The sequence below is a fragment of the Amphiura filiformis genome, chromosome 1 (genome assembly GCF_039555335.1).
Source record: "Amphiura filiformis chromosome 1, Afil_fr2py, whole genome shotgun sequence".
NCBI lineage: Eukaryota > Metazoa > Echinodermata > Ophiuroidea > Amphilepidida > Amphiuridae > Amphiura > Amphiura filiformis.
The window spans coordinates 59,355,330-59,381,266 of NC_092628.1; the positions used below are offsets into that span (position 1 = coordinate 59,355,330).

The following is a 25,937-nucleotide window of genomic DNA, read 5'->3' on the forward strand; positions in this document are numbered from 1 at the left end:
ATTCCATTATGCTTGTAGATGAAATTCTACGGTATTCGCACAGGCGACGAAATAAAAATAGTTCACCTTCCGTTTTCATTACTTTTGTGTGATCTAAATTGATGAGCATTCAACGGTAAAATATCGCTCCCTCACCTATGAACAAATGTTACCAAAACAGCAATATCCTACATGCTTTTGTGTACAGGCAAACAGCAGTATGATAATAATTGGTACAGGGTTTTTCTTCTTCTTTTTCTTCATTATTTTTTTCTTGGAATGATACTGATGAAATTATATATCATGATATTGCACTGTAGGACAAGTAGAGAGATTTAAATAACAAAGGATGTTAACAACAGACTGATATTTTTTGGAGCGAACCCCGGGAGCGAACTGTTAAATTGAACAGGAGAGTTAATCAAGCAGCGCATCTGTTAAAGCGAGCGTATAGATAAATCAAGTGAGGAAAGAACAGAGAGAAAAAAGATAGTGGGCTCCTTTTTATATGTTGTTATTCTGACTATACGAGCCCTGTGATCTCCATAAAATCACCTATGTATACATGTATGCACCGTGATGTATGGGAGAGAGAGATGGATGTGCGAGACGGGGAGAGATGAGAGAGATTACTGAGAGGATAAAGAAAATAAAGAGAGCGTGCAGATAAATCAAGTGAAAGAGAGGCAGAGAGAGAAAGAAAGAAGAGAGACGTAAGGGTGTGAGAGATGAGAGATATATTACTGAGAAGATACAGCAAGTAAAGAGAGCATAATAATAGATAATCAATTGGGGAGGGAGAGAGGGGGAGGAAGAGAGGGGAGGGAGAAAGGGGAGGGAAGGAAACATAGTGAGTGAGAGATGAGAGAGATTACCGAGAAGATGCAGAAAGATGAAGATGGTGGAATGGCAATTGTGATTGCCTTAATGCTTTTACGTATACGTGCGACATATAATAGTCCCAGGCATATACAAATAACGCATTAGGCGACCAATAACTGTATACTAGAAATTCTGCTACAGATGTCGGGTGGAGACATGCCTGTGGGATTTAAGTGCATCTTTCAATGCTGCTTAGATTCCTTTTTCTATGTTACCACCTGTCTGGCTCCTTAAAGTTTTCCCCGGCCTTTTCATAAGATGAACTCAAGTAAATCGAACGATGACATTGATGAACATTAGTGAATAAAAGGCCCGGGATAAAAAGTAAGACAATTCATTCAAAAATAATGTTGAAAGCCAGCGGGGAAGGAAGGGCAACACAAAATGAAAGAGAATAGTACACCGCTGACAAAAAATGAAAGAGAAAATCGGGAAGGCAAAGGAAAAGAAAAGGGGAAAGGAGGAAAAAGGAAAAGTACCTCCCCAAAATTGCCTGGTCCAATTGTCAGTTGCACTACGTATGCGGCACTTGTACATAGCTTAAACAATTTTGGGCGGATCCGTAGTATAAAATAAATGTTTTATTTTATAATTACTTGCACCAAAAGTATACAACACTCTTACGGTGACTTGGCTCATTCTGTGTGGATCCCCGGTCAGTGGTAAGAGCACATTGGGTAACCCTCTTGTCTATAGCATGTGACAAACGATTATCTGTCACATTTACGTTGTGCTCATGCGCCAAAGTAACAAGGCAAAGTGAACAAAAACCCACTGGCTATTTTACATATAGTTTGAATTATTAAATTATGCCGAAATTGCTCTGTTTACCTGACAAACATACCCACTTTGGCCGATTCCATTTAGGTGTAAGTTGGGACATGCGTAAACATTACGCCCACAAATTGTATCGTATCGTATAAGATCGCACATACGCCCTAGTGGCTTTAATTGCTGTCCTATAAAGTATATGGTGATTTTGTTTTTTGTAACACCGTTCAATTTTCCATATCCATAATAAACAACTAATTATGATGACTTCTATTTGAAAGATATATGTGATGATGGTGAATTAGCTCCTCGTATCCCAAAAAACTAATAACATCGTGTGTACCATTAAAACATTAAATGTTTTGTAACTTACGTTACTGTTGTAATGCTCTCACGAGAAAAGTTCAATCTAGTTCTAGGTCTAACGAATAAGATAATTAAATGTTAATCTACATCTCGCGATTTGAACTTAACGCAAATGAAATTGCTTTCAAGTGTAATTATCGACAAAACAGTCGTTTTGTCGCACCTGTTGGTGAGATAGTTACTTGTAGGCACGATTTATCTAATGTTTTCTTCGTAAGAGCTACCTATACACAGGTGACCAAATAGTCATTAGCTAAATGGCGTCGTTAGCAAGATTTAGTGTCTTATTGGTGTGTATGAATAACCTTATTTGTTGTTATTTATTATGAAACGCAGGTACAGATTCAAAATGCAATGGCAGGCACAGATTCAAAAGTTACAATTTTCGCTTATCTGTCAACGTTTCCTGTAGAAACGATGTGTTACAAGTACAGCGAGCAGGACATTTGGCATATTTGAACATGTTCCTACTATCTATCTATGCCTTTTTAGGACATAATAGAGTAAAGGTGCTCCAGAATATGTGGCAAAAATCACTTGCCTTCCACTTATGACGTAGCAAAAAATCTTTGGCTCTCCCAAAAATGCTTCGCCCCATATAGGCCTAATTCAACCCAGCGCGGTGGTACATAGTTGAAGGTCGATTTATATGAGCAAGTAAGTTGGCGAAATATTCAGGACCACAGTCATCATGGTCATTGAAACATTTGTATACATGAAGATATATCTTAAACATGTTAAATTGAATACGTTTTGTGACCGGTAATCAGTGCAGTGTTTTCAGAAGAGGAGATGGACTATCAGGTCTGGATGCATAGATCAGTTTTGCTGCTCGGTTTTGAAGGCACTGGAGGCGAACTAGATCTTGTGAGTTTGCGCCATACAAGAGGGCATTGCCGTAATCAAGACGGGAGAGAAACAATGCTCGAACAACAAATGCTCGTGCACATAATTATCGCACCATTCCGGCCTAAAGTGGAGTACTATTACATGTATAACCCAGTTGATTGTCTGCTGGAATTACAGATCGTCAAAAAATGTGTCGATTTATTTTATGTCAAGGCTAAACATGAATGACTTGACTTAGATTTAGATGCGCAGGATGTCGTGTCCCTTTGCCCTCTACCTAGTAAGCCTCCTCCATTCAGTTCTGTCCGCTGCGTGCGTCTCTGCTTCCTGCATGGACAACCCCAGGTCCCTCTGAATGTGGTATTTCCACCTGATTGCTTGACGACCTGGTAGTCGTTTATGAAGGCTTGGTGAGACCTGAGATCCTGAAGACGTGTCCAGCCCATTTTAAACGTCTCCGGCAAATAAGATCATCATCACTGATGTACTTTATTCTTGAGACTCTTTTTGATGGAATTATTAAGGATTTTGTTAAAATGGGAAACTCCAAGTATTGGCCTATAAGGCATCTCATTAAAAAAAACAGCAAGTGTATGACGACCTGATTCACGTAATGCCCAGGATTCTGACCCATTGATGGCAATCATGACTATGGAGAAGATGAGCGACGGGTATTGATCCTATATACTTTTAGGGATTTGGTGATGTCATGGTTAGACCAGATGGTACTTTCCGTCTACCAAAAGCCAAGACTGCCAATATTATCTTTAGTATCGTTAGACGTTATTTTGCATTTTGTTGGCTTAATATTTATTCCCCGACTGCTGCAAGTCTTTTTGTGTGTGTGTGTGGGGGTGTGTGGTACTATACTGTATAGCGGGCTTAGATTTAGATGCGCAGGATGTCGTGTCCCTTTGCCCTCTACCGATTATTAAGGATTTTGTTAAAGAGGGAAACTCTAAGTATTGCCCTATAAGGCATCTCATTAAAAAAAAACACCAAGTTTCCAAATTAACAATGCGTAAACCCGGGGCGTAGACTTTCAGCCATAGAATCTTTTTAAAGCTAAGGACCAATGTGTCATTATCGGCAAAAATCAAAATTAAAAGCAACATATCTCAATTTCGATGTACCATTGTTTCTCATGTATCAAGTAAGCTATTTGAAATAGAACACCAGTTTGTTATTGGCATCCATACAACGGAATATTAACAAGAACCCCATTTGGTCGTCTCGTCGTCTCAGAATTATATCACCCTAACGGATAAAATGCAGTAAAATATATCCACAGCAAACAGCAATCCCCGCTAATTAGTGTATTGCATTTCCAGTTAGTCTATAGGAAACAAAACCTGGGGTTTACCTGACAAAAATCGAATTTTCTTGTAATGGCAATATCATATGGGGTACTTGATCATGCGCAAATCGTAAAAACATAGAATAGAAACTCTGTTGCAGGCTATGTGGTATCTCATATCGTGTGCATATGGTATGCTTAACCTGAGTCGCTCGGCCTATCTCGAACAAAATCGCCATGAAGCCACGTAGCTTTTGAAAAACGAGAGGATTCGCCGTTCTATCACGGCAATTTTTGACACGAAGATAGAGGGATGATGACGCTGTGCCATGCTGACATTAACATTGCAAGTTTTAAGCAAAGTCAACCTACATAGCCACCGTCACGATGGCTAGCGGGCAAACTATAGCCATTATTTTGGCATTTATTGGTGTGGGTCTTTACTTCACAACACTACCAGTGCCAGAGAAGCTTCAGAATCCATGGACACTACGTGGTATGGCGGCTGTCAACTTTATTAAATTGCCATTAATAATAGCCATTATTTTGGCATTTATTGGTGTGGGTCTTTACTTCGCAACACTACCAGTGCCAGAGAAGCTTCAGAATCCATGGACACTACGTGGTATGGCGGCTGTCAACTTTTTGGTAAGTGCAGTAAAATGGTGGTCAATACATTGTATATAACCATAGACCATTTATATAACCATGATATAGCCCATGCATAGAGCTCCATAATTAGGACTAGACCTATAATATATATGAAAATATATGGAACAACAACAATAGGCTGGACAGCAATGACAATTTTACAATCCTCGGGTAGGAGAGTTGGGTAAGGGACGGACCATTTCTGGGTAGCTGGGTCGTGACTATTTTTTAATATATAGCACCTTGGTGGAGCACATTTTTTGGCACCTTGGAGAGACAATTTATTTTTTTTACTCCTCAGCTTGTAGGCCTATGCTATGAAGATCTATATAAAATGGTTAGAAGAACCGCAGGGTCAAAGTTCGTAGGCCTAATTATTTTTCATACATAAGGGTTGAAGGCTGTGTAGGAGAGATTATGCATCATTTCACATTAACTCGTATAAGTTCATTAGAGTACTTATTAGCTGCTCAGGTTGTAGTGAAAATTGATTAAGAGTCCGTGGGGGTAAAAAAACGACTCTTTGCAAGAATATTTGAAGAAAAATAAATATTAAAAAATAATTATTAACTATTAAATAGAGTAGTAGCTCTCTTTTATTGACTAGATTTGCACGTGAATTAATACAAAATGACTGATGCCGGTTCCAAAAACAATGCATCAGTTTGAAAGATGCTTCTTCGTTGCATAATCAAATGATGTTGAATTTTTTAAATTTCGTATGAGAGAGAAGAACATCTTTAATTGCGCTATATAAAATGTGGAAGCAGCAATTTAGACCATAAACCTACACATGCTAACTGCGTCTCGCACCGTACCGGTGAACCTTAGTCCGACGAGTAGGACCTTTTTTTTTTCTAAGTTACCAGACTATACTCAATTCACACTATGATCACTATCTGACATGGTGCAAGAAAGACGAATCGCGAAAGTCCAGTGACCGCGCCGCTGGCAGTTAGTGTATTGTTGTGGTTAATCTTTCTTGAGCGATCAGAGTAAGAGTATACGCTGGCGAAGTTACGTAATAATCGGATTAACTACCATAGCAATAGGTGAAAACAATTTTTGAATATACCGCGCTGCACTGATACTTTCATGCGGTACCTCTGCATCGAACCACCACTTGCACCTGTAAGATTATTATCTTTGAAAAGACCAGTATTGTGTTCAATCTATGATTGCAGACATACACAAGTGATTAGTTCAACCTGATTGTAGTGCAGCGCGATATGCTCAAAATTGTTTTCACCTATTGCTATGGTAGTTAATCCGATTTATTACGTAACTTCGCCAGCGTATAGTTGGTAACTATGAAAAAAAAACAGGTCCCACTCGTCGGACTAGTGAACCTCCGAAACCCTTTCAAATTGACCTGGCAAATAAGAAGTATTTTAAATAGCTTTAAATGAATCATTGAAATTATAGGAGCCTGGCATAAACGGAGAATGTTCAAATTAATTTTAAAATTTAACGACCGTAATGAAAACAATAAGATACAAAGCAATCGTACCCTTCTTTTATCCAAATCTCATTATCATTACCATTTTAGTTTCTCATAGACAAAATGAGAATATTTTATCAATTAATTAAGTAAATTTGTTTTTTATCGTTAGTATCGTTAGAACCATATGGTATATATAATTTATTCATAATCGTGAATATAGTATAACATGATAATTGGTATATTTGCTTGATAATAATAGCAAATCACAGCTTGCAAGATAACAAATAATATAATAATAATATTTTATTTTATAAAATGCTTTTATGCAGAAACAGACATCACCAAGGGCAATTCTGATGAAAAGCGCGCAAAATGTATGCTTTCTTAAAAGCTCATTTAGGTTAACAAGGAACATGTCACGAGTGAAGAAAAATTTTGCCAAATAGAAATCAGTAGGCTATCACAGCACTCCTATAGTTGCATGATGTTGATTATGTATTTTCTAATTTAATTATTTTAATATGGAAAAACAGTGGCATGATCGACGGGAATTATATAAACGGCGGCAAACTTGGTGAATACAATTGGTTCAGAGACCACGTTCATCGTCGTCGATCTACTCATATCTGAGTATTCGTGACCTTTCTGTTGAAGTTTCTCCACTCATGTCGATCTTGTGCTTTGGTGTAACAGCTGTAAATTGACATTTTGGTTAACGAAACAATTCCATCTGTCCACCTGAGTCTCTGTCTTCCTCTGCTTCTCTTCCCCTCAACTTTTCCGAACATTATCACTTTCTCTAGATTGACTCCTTCTCGCCTGGCAACATGTCCAAAATACTGTAAACTTCTGTTTCCTCACTGAGTTGATGAGTGAGACTTTCTCTCCTATTTCATGCCGAACACTCTCATTGCCCTTTTGGCAGTCCATGGGATGCATAGAAGTTTTCTCCAGCACCACATCTCAAACGCTTCAATCCTTCTTTGATCTGCCGCATTGATCGTGCACCCACGTTTCACACGCATATGTTGCGATCGGGAAAATCAAAGAGGAGACAAGTCTAATCTTTGTTGACTTGCTGATGCTTCTGTCCTTCCATAACTTGTGCATGGTGCACATTGATGTTTTTGCCATTGCTATGCGACGTCTGATCTCAGTAGAGCATCCGCCTTGGTTTGAAATCATGGATCCAAGGAAGTTGAACTGTTTGATAACCTCAATTGCTTGGTTTCCTGCATGAATAGTGGTGTTCTCTTCTTGTTGGTTGATGACCATCACCTTGGTTTTGCTTACATTTAAAAAAAAGGCCAAAGTTTTCACTCTCCATTCTCACTCTTTCAATCAGCTCCTCAAGTTCACAAGCACTGTCTGCTAGTAGGGTAGTGTCGTCCGCATACCGTATAAGTTGTTGATGGTTATGCCTCCGACAGATATTCCAATGCTGCAACTCTCAAGGGCCATTCCCATAATATACTCTGCATATGCATTAAACAGATGAGGAGACAAAATGCATCCTTGTCTCACCCCTTGCTCGATTTTGAACCAGGTACTGTCACCACATGTTATTCTAACAATTGATTCCTGATCGTCATAGAGTGTCTAAAGCAGTTCTACCACATGTTTTGGGAAGCCCATTGATACTAAGGTGTCACACAGTTTTTGATGTTGAAAAGTATCAAATGCTTTTGAATAGTCGATGAAGCACATGTAGACTGGACGGTTGAATTCAATAGCTTTCTCTGTAATATTTCTGATGTTTGCTATTTGGTCTCTTGTGCCTCTGCCTTCCACAAAACCGGCCTGCTCTGGGGGAATCTCACGACGCATGTGCTGTTTGATCCTCTCAACCGTAATGTACAGCATGATCTTACTTGCATGGGAGATTAGAGAGATGGTCCTGATGTTTTGCATTCTCTTGTTTCGCCCTTTTTGGGGAGTGGTAGGAATATTTATCTGGTCCAGTCTATCGGCCAGCTCTTGTCTTTCCATAGAAGATTGCATAATTTGTGCATCACATCCACTCCTTCATCTCCGGTTTCTTTGATCAACTCAGCTAGGATATCATCATATCCTGGTGCTTTACCTGTCCTCATTTTCATCATTGCCATCACCACTTCTGATCTCAGTATGTCAGGTTCATTTTCATCAACCTCAATTGGTTCTGTTGCACCTCCTAAACCATCTTTACTTGCATACAGCCCTTGGCAGTACTGTTGCCACCTCTGTTTGATTTGATCACTATCAGTTAGAATTTCACCATCTTCATCTTTGACTACATCCAGCTTTGGTGTTTTCTTCCCTGTGATTTCTTTCACTGCTCTAAAGAGATCCCTGGAGTGGTTGGTAAAAGAATGTCATTCAACCTCTTTGCATTTCCTTTCAAGAAAATCCTGTTTATCTTGTCTGGTTCTGCGTTGAATTCTCCTGCTTAGGTCTTTATACTGCCTTTTGTCCTTCTCCGTTAGTATGCCTCTTACTTTCACCTGTCGTCTTTCGTCTGCCATTGTACCCACTTCCTCTGATATCCATGGCGATCGGGTTTTCTTTGGTTTCGGCAAGTTGTTCTGTGCTAGCTGCTGTAGAGATTGCCTTCTTGGTTTGTTCCCATAATTCATTAGGTGTCCACTCTTCTTCCTGTTCAAGGAGTATCTGAAAAGAGTTCCTGACTTCCACTCGGTACTGTTCATTAATACGATTAACATCATATCTACGTGGAGGAGTGTCCCGTTTGACTGACTTAAGCTTTGATCGAATTTCAACAACCAGAAGCTGGTGATCTGAGCCACAATCTGCTCCTGGGTATGTTTTTGCTACCTTCACACTCGACCTCCATCTTCGTTTGATTAAGATGTAATCTATCTGATATCTGGTCCTCCCATCTGGAGATATCCAGGTGTAAAGCCGTCTAGGATGCTGTTGGAATAGCGTATTTGTTATGATCAGCTCATTTTCGTTGCAGAAATCAGCTAGTCTTTCCCCTCTCTCATTAGCTTTGCCCAGTCCAAACTTTCCAACGGCATTATTGTTAACCACGTTATACGTCGTTTATTTACATCAAAATATTAGGCAGGTACATCCCGGAAAAAACTACTGCAATTTCCTACCAGAACCAAACTTGGCACATATATGTTACTTGGTATAATACAAACAAAATAAGCCCTGGGGCCACCTCGATTTTTTAAAATCAAAGATGGCGCCCACAATTACCAAGTGTAACCAATTCTTTGTTCCTTTTAGAGCTCCTTGGCCATTAACTGATTACAGCCCGCCGTTAACTACCCCCAAATCTGTTTTATTGGAGTGAAACTACTTGCATGTTTTTCGTTCATGATTGAATTTTTGACCAAATGCTTCGATTTGGTCTACTTTAAAATAAATATCTTTCTTAAGGTATGGGGCCCGGGGTATGGGGGTTAATAGATTGACTCGTTGAGGCAGACCTTTCGAATGACCATGTGATATATTTTGTTTTACCAGACATCACGGATACCAGAATCATGGGAGTGTTTCATATGGAAAACAATTCGTGGGGATTATTTTCAAGCCGTCACACGTAACATTACCGACACGCACTTTGACGGGGTTCCTGTGCGAATCTACCAGCCATTGTATAAACCTCAGAGCTCCTTACCAGCCATAGTGTATTTCCACGGAGGGGGCTGGGTTAGATGGGATGTAGGTAAGTACAGGTGTAGGCTTGTTTGAAACTACAATAGGATACTGGGTCCGAAAGGGGCTATGACATATTGAGATATTAATGGGAATTGAAAACATCTCGTAACACCAAAATCAGTATTATTTATGTGAACATAATAATTATGGTCATGTTGTAATCAATTAATATTGGAAATACAGTTGGTATGAAGCAACGGCATACAGAGCAATATAATATGTGGGTGCGCGGCAATTATATGAAGCAATAACAGGGTATAGGCCTAGCAGTATATAGACCACTTGGCATGTGACGTCATTGCCCGGCAGTATGCGCGCATTAGTGAGGGGGCTGGCATTTTCTTCGGAAGGGGGGGGTCCCAAATATGTCGGTGACCGGAGTCAATTTTTTTATGACCCCCCTATCGCGGGCAAAAAAATTTTACGACCCCCCCTATCGCGGGTCGAAAATTTTATGACCCCCCCCCCCTTCCAACTACACAGACTCAAGAAAAATTATTCATTGCCGGAACTAAGGCGCGGAGCGCGTCAAAACTTAAAAGTGAAGAAAGTGTGTGGAGCGCGGTAAAATTGTTATTGCAAGTGTAAAGAAGGCGCGCGGAGCGTGTAAAAATTGTGCATAGATTGTACGCACATTTCGACTTAATAATTCTATAACCCCCTATTTTGGGTGTTAAAAAATTATAACCCCCCCCCCTCTTTTTTGTTAAAAAATTCTATGACCCCCCATATCTTTGGGACCCCCCCTTCCGAAGAAAATGCCACCCCCCTTATGACAATTTACATTGTTCTTTGCCCTGCAGTGTGTGTACGCATCGTAGTCTGCTATTAAGGGCATGTGCATTTTAAATCGCCCGCCACATTTCATACAATACAAGAAAGCCATTGAACAGTGTAGCGGCTCGTTCGAGCATATCGATAGACGGGTCCCTCGCCTTTGTTGATAAACAGTGATGTCAAGTGGTCTATAGCATTCTTAAATACTTGAGAACGTTCCTGCAATCTTATTGGTTCTTACCCGTGTGATATGACACGATATCACAAGGGTCAGCGAGTGTGCATCAACGCGATACACATACTCGCTATTTGAACCAATCAGAGGTGTATAGCAACAACGGGACTGATCGATTTTAAGCCCTAGGTAGTTCCTTTTAAAATTTAGGATTTAATTTGATTAAAATTTGTAATACTAGGATTTAATTTGATTAAAATTTGTAATACTTATGATATTTCTATTTGAATTGAAGTGTTTAAGAATGAGAATAAAGGTATTGTTTTTAGCTGCTGTCGTGCATCGGGCGACATCATTATTTTTGGCGTAAAACAACTCGGCTTCGCCTCGTTGTTTTACTTAAAATAATGATGTCGCCCGTGTTATATGAGACGATAGATGCACTCCAGTGGCTAAAACCAATACCTTTTCTCTAAATATAATTATCTTTCATTTTACAATAAATTAAATTTTCTTTTCAGATTTCTTTCACGGGCAACTTAAAAGTTTTTCCACACAGATAGATCAGGTTGTCCTTATATCTGTCGAGTAAGTAACCTTTTTCCACTTCTACTTTTGACTTTAGGGGAGGGTGAGGTTTGAAAGCATTTCTTGAAGTCTAGTGAATCCAGCACCTTTTGGCGACAAATGAAGTTTATGGTAGGTACAAGTGCCGTTGCCAAATTGAAGCTAAAATTGTGAAGGGGGCCTTTGGTGCAAATGTAGAACAAATTCGGACGAAGAGGCTAAATTGCCAAATAGAGTGACCTATATCATTGTATATCATGTGTCAAAATTCCACACGCCAGAAGCGCGTGTACTTTTAGAATGTTACACGAACGATAGCAAAAGTACACGCCATTGGCGTGCGGGCGTGTGTAAAAGTCGAGCCCTGCTGTAATTTCAAATTACTGGTACTTTGTATCTGTATCTGTATGAATTGCATTTCAGATATCGCAGAGCACCAGAACACAAATTTCCAGCTGCTATAGACGACTGTACTGACGCAACTTTATACTTCATTCGTCATGCCAAAGACCACCACGTTGATTCAAATCGTATCGCGGTAATGGGTGACAGTGCAGGAGGAAACTTAGCTGCCGCTGTGTCGCAAAGACTAACCTTTGATGCAAAATATAAAGACGTACCTAAACTGAAACTACAAGGTTTGATCTACCCTTGTTTACAAGCTTTTGACTTCAATTTGCCATCGTATCAGCAGCATGGGCATCATGTAGCGGTTCCTCTTACGAAAAGTAAAATGACATGGTATTGGTCTCTTTACCTCCAAGGAAATGACGAACTGGTGAAATATTTCGCCACAAATAATCACACTTCATCAACAGCTAAGAAGTCTTGTATTGCCGAGTTAGTATCACATGATCACATTCCAAACAAATTTAAATATGGCGAATACGTACCTCCAGAATCTAACGACTTTGGTGAAGAAGATGTATTTGAATCCATCAAGAAAACGTTGTTAAATCCCGACTTTGCACCACTTATGAGAACAGACTTACGCGGCTTACCAGAAGCGTACATTTTGATCAGTGAATTTGACGTGTTAAGAGACGATGGGATCTTGTATGGCCACAGACTGGAAGAAGCTGGGGTTAAAGTCACCCAAAAACACTACGATACCGGGGTTCATGGCATGATGGCTCACTCTGGGTACTCTAGTGCTTTCAACTTGTATCAAATGGAAGTTGCAGTTGAGGCTAGAAATGATCTGGTGAATTTTGTTCGAAAACATCTATAAAGCGGTTCTCGGGTTGCTATGTTTTCTGCATATGTGGTTGGTGTGTAAGGTTGTTGGGTGATGTGGTAGTGGGTGAAAACCTCGCGTTGTCTCGTGTTGGAGTTTATGTGACTTTCTTTAAAGAACCCTGTATATACATGGTATGGTCGCAGTCAGGATGGTATGAAGAAGGAAATGGATATGGAAATGTATAAGGAAACCGATGCATGACATTATGTTTTATTACATTTTTGTTAATGGGGAACAGTGAGTAGTAAATGTGGTATATAGGCCTATTATAAATTATTAGGTGATGCGTACTTTGTTAGGTGAATTCATTGTCATGGTTTTAAGAGATTCAAGGCAAGTAGGCCTAGGCCTAAATAAAGAAAACTATAATGGTATTGTTAAAAATAGTAATCGAAGCTGCTGGTCCAAAAGCAGCAAAATCAATTCTGAGTTTTCTCTCTCTTTTTAATTTCCAATTTGCTTGAGTAGTTGAGTCCTCATTTCTCATATATATATTTCTCTCGGGCTGATCTTGGGTATTAATAGAGGCAGCGCTACTGTCGCCTGTGCATAGGCCTCCCTCTTCTTCTAGTATAGATAAAATCCAAAAAGGTTATATAAATATCAGTTATAAAACATTTTTAACACTTTTTAAAAACTTACACACAACAGAAAAGGCCACAACACATAATCAGTCATTGATTGATTACTCAACTATTTTATTTACCATGAAAACTATAAACAAAAAATATGATAAATAAGCAGCCACTAATATAAAAGAAACTATTCATATCTCACTACTCTTGAAATAAAAATTCATAACAACTACATTATTGTGTTTTTGGTCATTGTCTGGTAAGTGGAAGAACTTTAACCACAAATGATCACGTGACATTTGTGGCACCACACAATGGTCCTAGTGCTCAACTATGGTCAACATGACAAAAAGCATATGGCTACGATAGCCGATTTAAGGTATTTGGTTACATGCCGGAAATGACCCTAAATGACCTTTGACCCCAATTCTGTGTACAACTTTTAGACACTAGACGATGCATGTGTGCCAGTGATGTCACGGTGCTATGTAATATGGGGAATGAGTAGCATTTTATGTGAAAAACACGTTTTGTGCTATAATGACCTTGACATGACATTTGCGCCAGACATTTTCACATGACATTTGTGGCACCCCTCAAAGGCCTCAATGGTCATAATAACCAAATTTCGTCAAAATTGACAAACGCATATGGCTACGATGGCTCATTATACGATTGGTAGAAGAAAGAAAGAAAGAATCAGAAAATAGACCCTTTTGCCAAATGCCATTTGGCTAAGGTAATTATATTTGGTGATTATCATCATAACTAAAATCATCTTCTGAAAGATAATTGTTTAGGCCAGATTTTTTTCTTTCTTTTTCCAAATTTCGGACCTAAAAAGTGACAGATTTCTTTCTTTTTTTCCACAAAGTTATTTTGAAGAAAAAAAGATAACAAACTTCCTAGTGATTAAGTGGAATGAGTCGTATGTCGGGAGTATTGAGTTCTAGATACATCCAATTATTGTATGTAATTCCTTTTGATTGTTATCTAATTGTTTTCATCTGGACAAAAATGTACTTATCTACATAAGTCTGATTTTGATGGGCTTTCAGCAGAACAAAGCTCTTTGATTGCTTAACCAATAAAAATACAAATAAAAGATGTGACTCATTTCGTTTTATTTGATCACTTCACAATTATACAATTGAATACCTGAGTGGAAGAAGGCCCCAACTCCATCAAAACTGTTTTTGAGATATTAAGAAAAAACTGAATATTTGGAAAAGTTTTATAGACAGAATGTTTTCATTTTCAGGGGACCTTTAATACATGAACATACAGTATTACATACATTCGAAATCATGTATGATGTTTCCACGGCATCGGTACAGGTCTAAATACGAGCTGGAGTTGGGCCCTTCTTCCACTAATCATGCTAATATACTGCAAGTGCCGCTCCGTAAGCAGATGTGTTATAAAAAGCTACAGAAATTAGGAAAGTATCCATTAATTGCACAAGTAGAAGCATATAATATGTTAGCAAGAAAGTTTATTGTAGTGAAAAGCAAATTTCATGGATGAACAAAATTCCTCTTTAACCCAATATTTGTGGAAGAAGGGCCCAACTCCATGGAGTTGGGCCTTTCTTCCATGAAAACCAGGATTAAGTGTATGTGGAAGACTATTTGGAAAGTGGATTTTGGCTCATCTTTCACTCACAAGGAAGAACAGTCTGCTGACAATAAAATGCTGGGTCTAACTCATTTTTGTAAAAAATTGGAGTTGGGCCCTTCTTCCACTCAGGTATTCAATTGTCTTAGATGATTTTCAGCATCTTTTAAACAAATATGACTTATATATACAGTTTGAAATAAAAAAGCCAAAAAACAGTTTTTGGTGAACAATTGAAAATGAACCATTTGTTTGCAAATTTTGATCCCATAAATGGATCTTTGACCCATATTGAATACTTAACTCATACCCTTTCCAATAATGTATACTTTTATAACATAAGTTGATAAGTATTTCAAGTAATAAAACAATTATTGCTCGCCCCAAAAAAACTGTACACTGATTCTGGTTTAATCATTTAATTTCACCAGAAAAAAGTTTTCAAAGACTGCAATTGACTCATCTGCATCGAATATAGGGTACTAAACGCAACATTTGGACATCATCCTGAATGCATGACTTTTCTTGAGATTTTCCTTAAGTATAAATTTTGTATATGAATTTGAGGTAGTTGCATGTTTTCCTTAAAGGAAATTAGAAAATAGTTCTGGAATTATGAATTAATAAGAAAAGACTATTCAGTTGAAAATCATGGTGAAATATTATCGTAATATTACTCACACTGAACCAATTTTCAAAATGTTTAAGGTATTAAATATTTTTGATATGTTCAATAAGGAAGTTGCTATATTTATGTTTAAGAAGGCTATAATAACAAAATGTTACCTAGATCTTTTGAAAATTTCTTCCAGACTCACAAAGAAAATCATAACTATAATACACGGAATAGGAATGATTATAAAATACCTATCCACAAAATCAACAGTATTTTAACGGTTGGACCAAAAGTTTGGAATGCATTGCCAAAAAATGTTAAAATGTCAGCAACCTTAGGCCATTTTAAGTCAAACTTGAAATCTGTTTTTGATATTTACAAGTAGAATTATGTTTATTCATTGATATGGTAAGCAAAGTCAACCTATATGGCCACGATGCCTAGCGGGCTAATAGACGAATCCAGTTTCACGCATTCCTACACCTCAATGGCAGCCAAGGCTGGGTCCCCGTCGGCTCCATCTCACCTAAAATGTGAACTGATGCGGCCTTGGAGGGTATTTTAAACTGCATTCTATCACCCGTGTTACACGCAAAAGAATGTTGATAGTTAACAACACAAAAGAATCTAACATCGAATTTTAAGCGGCTTTAATCCACCCATTTGGGCAGGCACAACACCTGTTTGGTGCTGCGGGGACCCAATAATCATGATATTATGGCCGACCAAATCCTGACCATGACTTGGCTCGTTGGATTCGTCTATAGCCACAATCTCGGCATTTATTGTTGTGGGTCTTTACTTCGCAACACTGCCAGTGCCAGAGAAACTTCAGAATCCATGGACACTACGTAGTATGGCGGCTGTCAACTTTTTTGTAAGTGCAGTAAAATGGTGGTCAGAACATTATAGCCATGAAAGCCCATGATATAACCCATAGAGCTCCATATTACTAAAAATATATGGAGCAACAACAATAGGCTGGACAGCAATGAAAACAGTGTTTTAACATTAAATAGGCCTACTTGTTGTTTTTCAATCCTCGGGTAGGTGAGTGTGGGTAAGGGACGGACCATTTGTTATCAGGGGGGCTGGGTAGTTGGGGTCGTGACAATTTGTTATTGGCATTCATTATCCATAGCACAAGGAAACATTAATAAGAAACCCATTTGGTCGTCTCGTCGTCTGAGAATTATATCACTTCATTTATCATATCATTTTTTCCTGATGACATTCAATAAAACATGAACACTTAGTAGAAAGAACGTAATTCTTTAATTGGGCGTGTTGTTAAATAATGCAGTTTCAAGCAAATCAGGTAAGTCATAAAATTCAACTTTCAAACGACAGTACATGTTGTTGTTTGGTCACAGAACAAGATCACTTGTGCTCTACGAATTGTTTGCACTATTTTAAGGGCTCTGGTAGCAACGTTTGCAGGGGCGTAGCAAGTGGGGGGACAGGGTGGACGAAGTCCATGGGCCCCGAGGGTTTAGGGGCCCCGAGCACAAAGGCAAAAATTAAATAAGGGCTGATAATGGAGAGCAGGGCCGGATTTACCATTGGGCCAGGGCCCCCAAAACTTGGGGGCCCCAATATTACCCTATGCATCTTTCTTTTAACCCCAATAACAGCATGCTTTTTGGCCAAAAGAGGGCAAAATTGTAAAATTTTCCGCGCTTCGCGGGCATTCACACAGCAAGATTCATGTTGATCTGGGGCTAAAACAGTCTGAAGTTTAATTTTTTCGCGTGCTTTGCGCGCAAATGTCCTAGTAACATCGAAACAAAATACCTCTATATTATACGGAAACCTAAACTTGACCACTGACTTGAGTGCACATGCCTTCCTCGGCACGTGAGTTCGGGGTCTCCAAATTTTGTTCTGGCCCAGGCCCCCCCATAAGGTAAATCCCGCCCTGGTTAAAAGGGCCCGTACTGTTCCTTGTCCATGGGCCTCTGATGCTCTTGCTACGCCCCTGAACGTTTGGACAGTATTTTTGTGGGACATGAGAGCACATCAAACACATCGAATTGCATTATGAATACGAAGAATGTCCTTCTGATATCAAATAATTTTGATCTTTTTTTAATTGGCGATATAGCCTAATACACTTTTTATGGCAAATGATTAAAAATTGATATTTTTGATATTTAACAGTCCTCGAAGTAAACTTTATAAATCTAATTCAATTCGTTCCTCAAAAGAGGATTCAATTTTTTTATGATGTAGCTGGGATGAACTTAAATCCGACAATCAATTGAAAATTTTAACTTTTCATATTGAAGCTATACATTTTTCCCAAAAAAAAAATTATTTTTGGTGTTTTGGGGAAAATCCATATCTTCAATACGAAAGGTCAAAATTTTCAATTGATCGTCGGCTTTTCATTCCAGCTACATACACTTTAAGTACATATCATTAGATTAATAAAGTTTACTTCGAGGACTGTTCAATATAAACAAAATTAAATATTATCAAATTTTAATAATTTGTCATGAAATTTGTATTATTTCGCGAATTTAAAAAACAACAACCATTATTTGATATGAGAAGGACATTACTCGTATTCAGAATTCAATTCGATATGTCTGGTGTACTCGCAGCTACCACAAAAAATACTGTGCAAACATTAATATCCGATTCCTTAATGCATTTTTATGGTCATGGAACAAAACTATCAATTTTCGATTTGCTCTAATGAACGATATAAATTTAGTAACATATCCACAGGACACTGCACTGTATGTTGTTAGCTAGGACGACTCATAAAACGTATGTGTTAGGGTTAGGATAATGATAAAGAACTTAGAAATTGGATCAGGTGTAGGGTTGAAGTTCACGGAGATGGAATTTGAGCAAACCTATCACCCCTTACTTGCATCTTGTCTGTTATTTCTTGGTTTGTTTGTGTGTTTGTTTGTTTTCATCTCCTTCTTTCCAATAACCAAGTCATTTTCAAGCAAAAAGATGATTTTAGTTTTACATGTCTCTGCTGACAAAATTATTGATATTGAATAATGGAGGCGAAAGGAGAAAACAAGAATAATGGTAACATCGTGTGTACCGTTAAAACATTAAAATGTTGTAAATTGCGTTATTGTTGTAATGCTCTACTTGTCGTGAGTTTCATGAGAAAAGTCCAATTTAGTTCTAGTTCTAACGAATCGCAAATGGAATTACTTTCAAGTGTAATTATCGACAAAGCAGTCGTTTTGTCGCACCTGTTGGTGAGATAGTTACTTGTAGGCACGATTTATCTTAATGTTTTCTTCTTTGTAAGAGCTACTTATACACAGGTGAACAACTGGTCATTAGCTAAATGGCGTCGTTAGCAAGATTTAGTGTCTTATTGTGTGCATGCATAACATTTTGGTGTTGAAACGCATTATTCAAAATGCAATGGCAGGTACAAATTCAAAAGTGACAATTTTCGCTTCTGTGTCAACTTTTCTCGTAGAAACGATTTTGCATGTTTGAACATTTTCCCACTATCTATCAACGCATTTTTAGGACATCATAGAGTAAAGCTGCTCCCAGAATCTGTGTCAAAAATTCGCTTGCCTTCCACTTTATAACGCGGCAAAAAATCTCAGTTTGGCCTCCCAAAAATGCTTCGCCCCTTATAATTCAACCCGCAATTATCGCACCATCTCGGCCTAAAGTGGAGTACCGTTCTAGAGTTCTATTATATGCCAGTTGACTGTCTGCTTGAAGCATAGATCGCCAAAAAAATGGTGATAATTTAGTTTTTCATGTTAAGACTAAGCATGCATGACTTGACTTAGATTTCAGGATGTCGTGTCCCTTTACCCTCTGCCGAGTAAGCCTCCTCCATTCAGTTCTGTCGGTCCACTGCTTGCGTTTCTGCTTCCTGGATGGACAACCCCAGGTGCCTTTGAATTTGGCATTTCCCTCTGATCAGGGATTTTTCTCAACACGGACTTAAAAAAATCCACTTTTTTTCTTATATTAAAAAAAGGGGGAAAAATGGAGAAAAAAAAAACATCTGCAAATTGCAACAGATTTTGATGATTTAGGCTACTAGGTCTAGAGTTCTGGCTATAAGACATATAAAGGTTAGGGTTTGAAAATATGATTTAGGGTTAGGGTTTAGATTTAGGGTTATGTCATAGAGTTAGAGTGTAGGGTTATGATTTTGGTTAGGGTTTAGATTTAGGGCTCAATGCTCTAGAGTTAGGATTACACCCCCCTGTATAAAACATTGTTCCATGCATCTCACAGGTACATGTATGCATGGCTGCATATTGCCTGGCTATGTAAACAATGACATGTATCTGTGTGTTGACACTGCACGAAAAGGTGTGAAGTGGCTAGAGTTCATGTTGGCTATTACATAACAAAGCTAATACTGATATAAATTATGGGAAAGTCAATGACTTTGAAATGTAAAATTTTAAACTTAGAACAATTTTGTTGGTTTTCATATTGTGGCAAATTTGCACTCATTTTTACATAATTGTCACTCTGACTGTGTGTGTGTTTTGTGGTAAATCCACAGGCCTTTTGCCAATGACTGGTATGTCAATGTTTTCCGAGTCGTAACATTATGCGGCATGTTGAACCGTAAAATTTTGCGTATTTTCTACAGAATGGCGCAGCACCTTTAAACAGTCGTAACATTACGCGGCATGTTGAACCGTAAAATTGTGCGTATTTTGTACAGAATGACGCAGCACCTTTAAGCAGTCGTAACATTACACGGCATGTTAGACCGTAAAATTGCGCGTATTTTCTACAGAATGACGCGGCACCTTTAAAAGAGTCGTAACATTACGCGGCATGTTGAACCGTAAAATTGTGCGTATTTTCTACAGAATGACGCAGCACCTTTGAGCGAGTTGTAACATTACGCGGCATGTTGAGCCGTAAAATTGCGCGTGTTTTCTACAGAATGACGCAGCACCTTTTTTGAGTCGCAACATTACGCGCGGCATGTTGAACCCTTCAATTGTGCGTATTTAGCAGATATGCTCTTTATGCACTTACTCGATTTCACATTGCTATGGCAATTAAGCTATTAATAGCATTTATAAGGGGGGGGGGTCAGAAACCTATAAGCTTACCAAATATTTGTGTTCAGCCCTGACCCTGTCACACCCCTACACGATCCTAGTTTATAATACTCACATGCCTATAGCAGACTTCCAAATGTCCATAAATCCATCATGAACATGGAATTAAACAGGCTTTATAATGGTTATCCTATCTGATATCACGTCCATGTTCATACACTTTGTCATGGAGCTGAATTCGGCAGCCGCGACCTCCACAACCGTATCAAAATAAATTTTAATTTTCCAACTGAAAAATATTATGTCAGTCTGATCGCAAATAATTATAATCATGCATTATAATTAAAAGCAAAACAAAATCACCAAAATGCAGATTGTGCTTCAATTCAATGAGTTTAAATTCTGCACTATAACGAGTTGCACAACTTTTGCATTTCCGGTGTGGAAGCTTGCCCATTTCACCCCCCCTTCACTTGCTTTTTAATACGCCACGCACACCATTAAATTCTTTAGAGTAATTGCAAAGATTTGTGCCAAGTCTACATATTTTACAATAAGCAATGAACTTTTTAGACTGCAACAAGCCTGTTTTAGGCTGATTACATGTCTGTCCTTTAAAAATATCAACTTTTTTTTTTTTTTTTTATATGATCAAAATAAATTGCAATTTTTAGGTAATTTTTTGTTTCGATTTCAAATCTGGACATTTTGAGTCCGTGTTGAGAATAAATTCTGTTATAGACTTGTATGGTTTCTGTCTGTACAGTGTACATAGGGAGAAAGCATGATATCATGATTTCAACACTGTGCAATTGTATGTGGGAGAATGCATGATATCATGGTTTCTGTCTGCACAGTGTGCATATGGAGAATGTATGATATCATGGTTTCTGTGTGTACAGTGTGCATAGGGAGAAAGCATGATATCATGATTTCAACACATGTGCAATTGTATGTGGGAGAATGTATGATATCATGGTTTCTGTCTGCACAGTGTGCATAGGGAGAATGTATGATATCATGGTTTCTGTGTGTACAGTGTGCATAGGGAGAAAGCATATGATATCATGATTTCAACACTGTGCAATTGTATGTGGGAGAATGTATGATATCATGGTTTCTGTCTGCACAGTGTGCATAGGGAGAAAGTATGTAGACTTGTATGGTTTCTGTCTGTACAGTGTACATAGGGAGAAAGCATGATATCATGATTTCAACACTGTGCAATTGTATGTGGGAGAATGCATGATATCATGGTTTCTGTCTGCACAGTGTGCATATGGAGAATGTATGATATCATGGTTTCTGTGTGTACAGTGTGCATAGGGAGAAAGCATGATATCATGATTTCAACACATGTGCAATTGTATGTGGGAGAATGTATGATATCATGGTTTCTGTCTGCACAGTGTGCATAGGGAGAATGTATGATATCATGGTTTCTGTGTGTACAGTGTGCATAGGGAGAAAGCATATGATATCATGATTTCAACACTGTGCAATTGTATGTGGGAGAATGTATGATATCATGGTTTCTGTCTGCACAGTGTGCATAGGGAGAAAGTATGAATTAGACTTGTATGGTTTCTGTCTGTACAGTGTACATAGGGAGAAAGCATGATATCATGATTTCAACACTGTGCAATTGTATGTGGGAGAATGCATGATATCATGGTTTCTGTCTGCACAGTGTGCATATGGAGAATGTATGATATCATGGTTTCTGTGTGTACAGTGTGCATAGGGAGAAAGCATGATATCATGATTTCAACACATGTGCAATTGTATGTGGGAGAATGTATGATATCATGGTTTCTGTCTGCACAGTGTGCATAGGGAGAATGTATGATATCATGGTTTCTGTGTGTACAGTGTGCATAGGGAGAAAGCATATGATATCATGATTTCAACACTGTGCAATTGTATGTGGGAGAATGTATGATATCATGGTTTCTGTCTGCACAGTGTGCATAGGGAGAAAGTATGTAGACTTGTATGGTTTCTGTCTGTACAGTGTACATAGGGAGAAAGCATGATATCATGATTTCAACACTGTGCAATTGTATGTGGGAGAATGCATGATATCATGGTTTCTGTCTGCACAGTGTGCATATGGAGAATGTATGATATCATGGTTTCTGTGTGTACAGTGTGCATAGGGAGAAAGCATGATATCATGATTTCAACACATGTGCAATTGTATGTGGGAGAATGTATGATATCATGGTTTCTGTCTGCACAGTGTGCATAGGGAGAATGTATGATATCATGGTTTCTGTGTGTACAGTGTGCATAGGGAGAAAGCATATGATATCATGATTTCAACACTGTGCAATTGTATGTGGGAGAATGTATGATATCATGGTTTCTGTCTGCACAGTGTGCATAGGGAGAAAGTATGAATTAGACTTGTATGGTTTCTGTCTGTACAGTGTACATAGGGAGAAAGCATGATATCATGATTTCAACACTGTGCAATTGTATGTGGGAGAATGCATGATATCATGGTTTCTGTCTGCACAGTGTGCATATGGAGAATGTATGATATCATGGTTTCTGTGTGTACAGTGTGCATAGGGAGAAAGCATGATATCATGATTTCAACACATGTGCAATTGTATGTGGGAGAATGTATGATATCATGGTTTCTGTCTGCACAGTGTGCATAGGGAGAATGTATGATATCATGGTTTCTGTGTGTACAGTGTGCATAGGGAGAAAGCATATGATATCATGATTTCAACACTGTGCAATTGTATGTGGGAGAATGTATGATGTCATGGTTTCTGTCTGCACAGTGTGCATAGGGAGAAAGTATGTAGACTTGTATGGTTTCTGTCTGTACAGTGTACATAGGGAGAAAGCATGATATCATGATTTCAACACTGTGCAATTGTATGTGGGAGAATGCATGATATCATGGTTTCTGTCTGCACAGTGTGCATATGGAGAATGTATGATATCATGGTTTCTGTGTGTACAGTGTGCATAGGGAGAAAGCATGATATCATGATTTCAACACATGTGCAATTGTATGTGGGAGAATGTATGATATCATGGTTTCTGTCTGCACAGTGTGCATAGGGAGAATGTATGATATCATGGTTTCTGTGTGTACAGTGTGCATAGGGAGAAAGCATATGATATCATGATTTCAACACTGTGCAATTGTATGTGGGAGAATGTATGATATCATGGTTTCTGTCTGCACAGTGTGCATAGGGAGAAAGTATGAATTAGACTTGTATGGTTTCTGTCTGTACAGTGTACATAGGGAGAAAGCATGATATCATGATTTCAACACTGTGCAATTGTATGTGGGAGAATGCATGATATCATGGTTTCTGTCTGCACAGTGTGCATATGGAGAATGTATGATATCATGGTTTCTGTGTGTACAGTGTGCATAGGGAGAAAGCATGATATCATGATTTCAACACATGTGCAATTGTATGTGGGAGAATGTATGATATCATGGTTTCTGTCTGCACAGTGTGCATAGGGAGAATGTATGATATCATGGTTTCTGTGTGTACAGTGTGCATAGGGAGAAAGCATATGATATCATGATTTCAACACTGTGCAATTGTATGTGGGAGAATGTATGATATCATGGTTTCTGTCTGCACAGTGTGCATAGGGAGAAAGTATGTAGACTTGTATGGTTTCTGTCTGTACAGTGTACATAGGGAGAAAGCATGATATCATGATTTCAACACTGTGCAATTGTATGTGGGAGAATGCATGATATCATGGTTTCTGTCTGCACAGTGTGCATATGGAGAATGTATGATATCATGGTTTCTGTGTGTACAGTGTGCATAGGGAGAAAGCATGATATCATGATTTCAACACATGTGCAATTGTATGTGGGAGAATGTATGATATCATGGTTTCTGTCTGCACAGTGTGCATAGGGAGAATGTATGATATCATGGTTTCTGTGTGTACAGTGTGCATAGGGAGAAAGCATATGATATCATGATTTCAACACTGTGCAATTGTATGTGGGAGAATGTATGATATCATGGTTTCTGTCTGCACAGTGTGCATAGGGAGAAAGTATGATATCAGGGATTTTTCTCAACACGGACTTAAAAAAATCCACTTTTTTTCTTATATTAAAAAAAGGGGGAAAAATGGAGAAAAAAAAAAAACATCTGCAAATTGCAACAGATTTTGATGATTTAGGCTACTAGGTCTAGAGTTCTGGCTATAAGACATATAAAGGTTAGGGTTTGAAAATATGATTTAGGGTTAGGGTTTAGATTTAGGGTTATGTCATAGAGTTAGAGTGTAGGGTTATGATTTTGGTTAGGGTTTAGATTTAGGGCTCAATGCTCTAGAGTTAGGATTACACCCCCCTGTATAAAACATTGTTCCATGCATCTCACAGGTACATGTATGCATGGCTGCATATTGCCTGGCTATGTAAACAATGACATGTATCTGTGTGTTGACACTGCACGAAAAGGTGTGAAGTGGCTAGAGTTCATGTTGGCTATTACATAACAAAGCTAATACTGATATAAATTATGGGAAAGTCAATGACTTTGAAATGTAAAATTTTAAACTTAGAACAATTTTGTTGGTTTTCATATTGTGGCAAATTTGCACTCATTTTTACATAATTGTCACTCTGACTGTGTGTGTTTTTTGTTGTAAATCCACAGGCCTTTTGCCAATGACTGGTACGTCAATGTTTTCCGAGTCGTAACATTATGCGGCATGTTGAACCGTAAAATTTTGCGTATTTTCTACAGAATGGCGCAGCACCTTTAAAACGAAATCGTAACATTACGCGGCATGTTGAACCGTAAAATTGTGCGTATTTTGTACAGAATGACGCAGCACCTTTAAGCGAAGTCGTAACATTACACGGCATGTTAGACCGTAAAATTGCGCGTATTTTCTACAGAATGACGCGGCACCTTTAAAAGAGTCGTAACATTACGCGGCATGTTGAACCGTAAAATTGTGCGTATTTTCTACAGAATGGCGCAGCACCTTTAAACGAGTCGTAACATTACGCGGCATGTTGAGCCGTAAAATTGTGCGTGTTTTCTACAGAATGACGCAGCACCTTTTTTGAGTCGCAACATTACGCGCGGCATGTTGAACCCTTCAATTGTGCGTATTTAGCAGATATGCTCTTTATGCACTTACTCGATTTCACATTGCTATGGCAATTAAGCTATTAATAGCATTTATATAAGGGGGGTCAGAAACCTATAAGCTTACCAAATATTTGTGTTCAGCCCTGACCCTGTCACACCCTACACGATCCTAGTTTATAATACTCACATGCCTATAGCAGACTTCCAAATGTCCATAAATCCATCATGAACATGGAATTAAACAGGCTTTATAATGGTTATCCTATCTGATATCACGTCCATGTTCATACACTTTGTCATGGAGCT

At 38.4% G+C, this 25,937-nt stretch overlaps 1 protein-coding gene across 1 annotated transcript; it reads left to right on the forward strand.

Annotated features, from left to right (window-relative positions):
* Positions 1–4,194: 4,194 nt before the first annotated feature.
* Positions 4,195–13,537, forward strand: LOC140166696 (neutral cholesterol ester hydrolase 1-like). The gene is made up of 4 exons (XM_072190199.1): positions 4,195–4,792; positions 9,717–9,918; positions 11,385–11,451; positions 11,854–13,537. Exons 1-4 carry the CDS (start codon positions 4,532–4,534, stop codon positions 12,659–12,661), a joined length of 1,338 nt encoding a protein of 445 aa, XP_072046300.1. The 5' UTR covers positions 4,195–4,531; the 3' UTR covers positions 12,662–13,537.
* Positions 13,538–25,937: the final 12,400 nt, after the last annotated feature.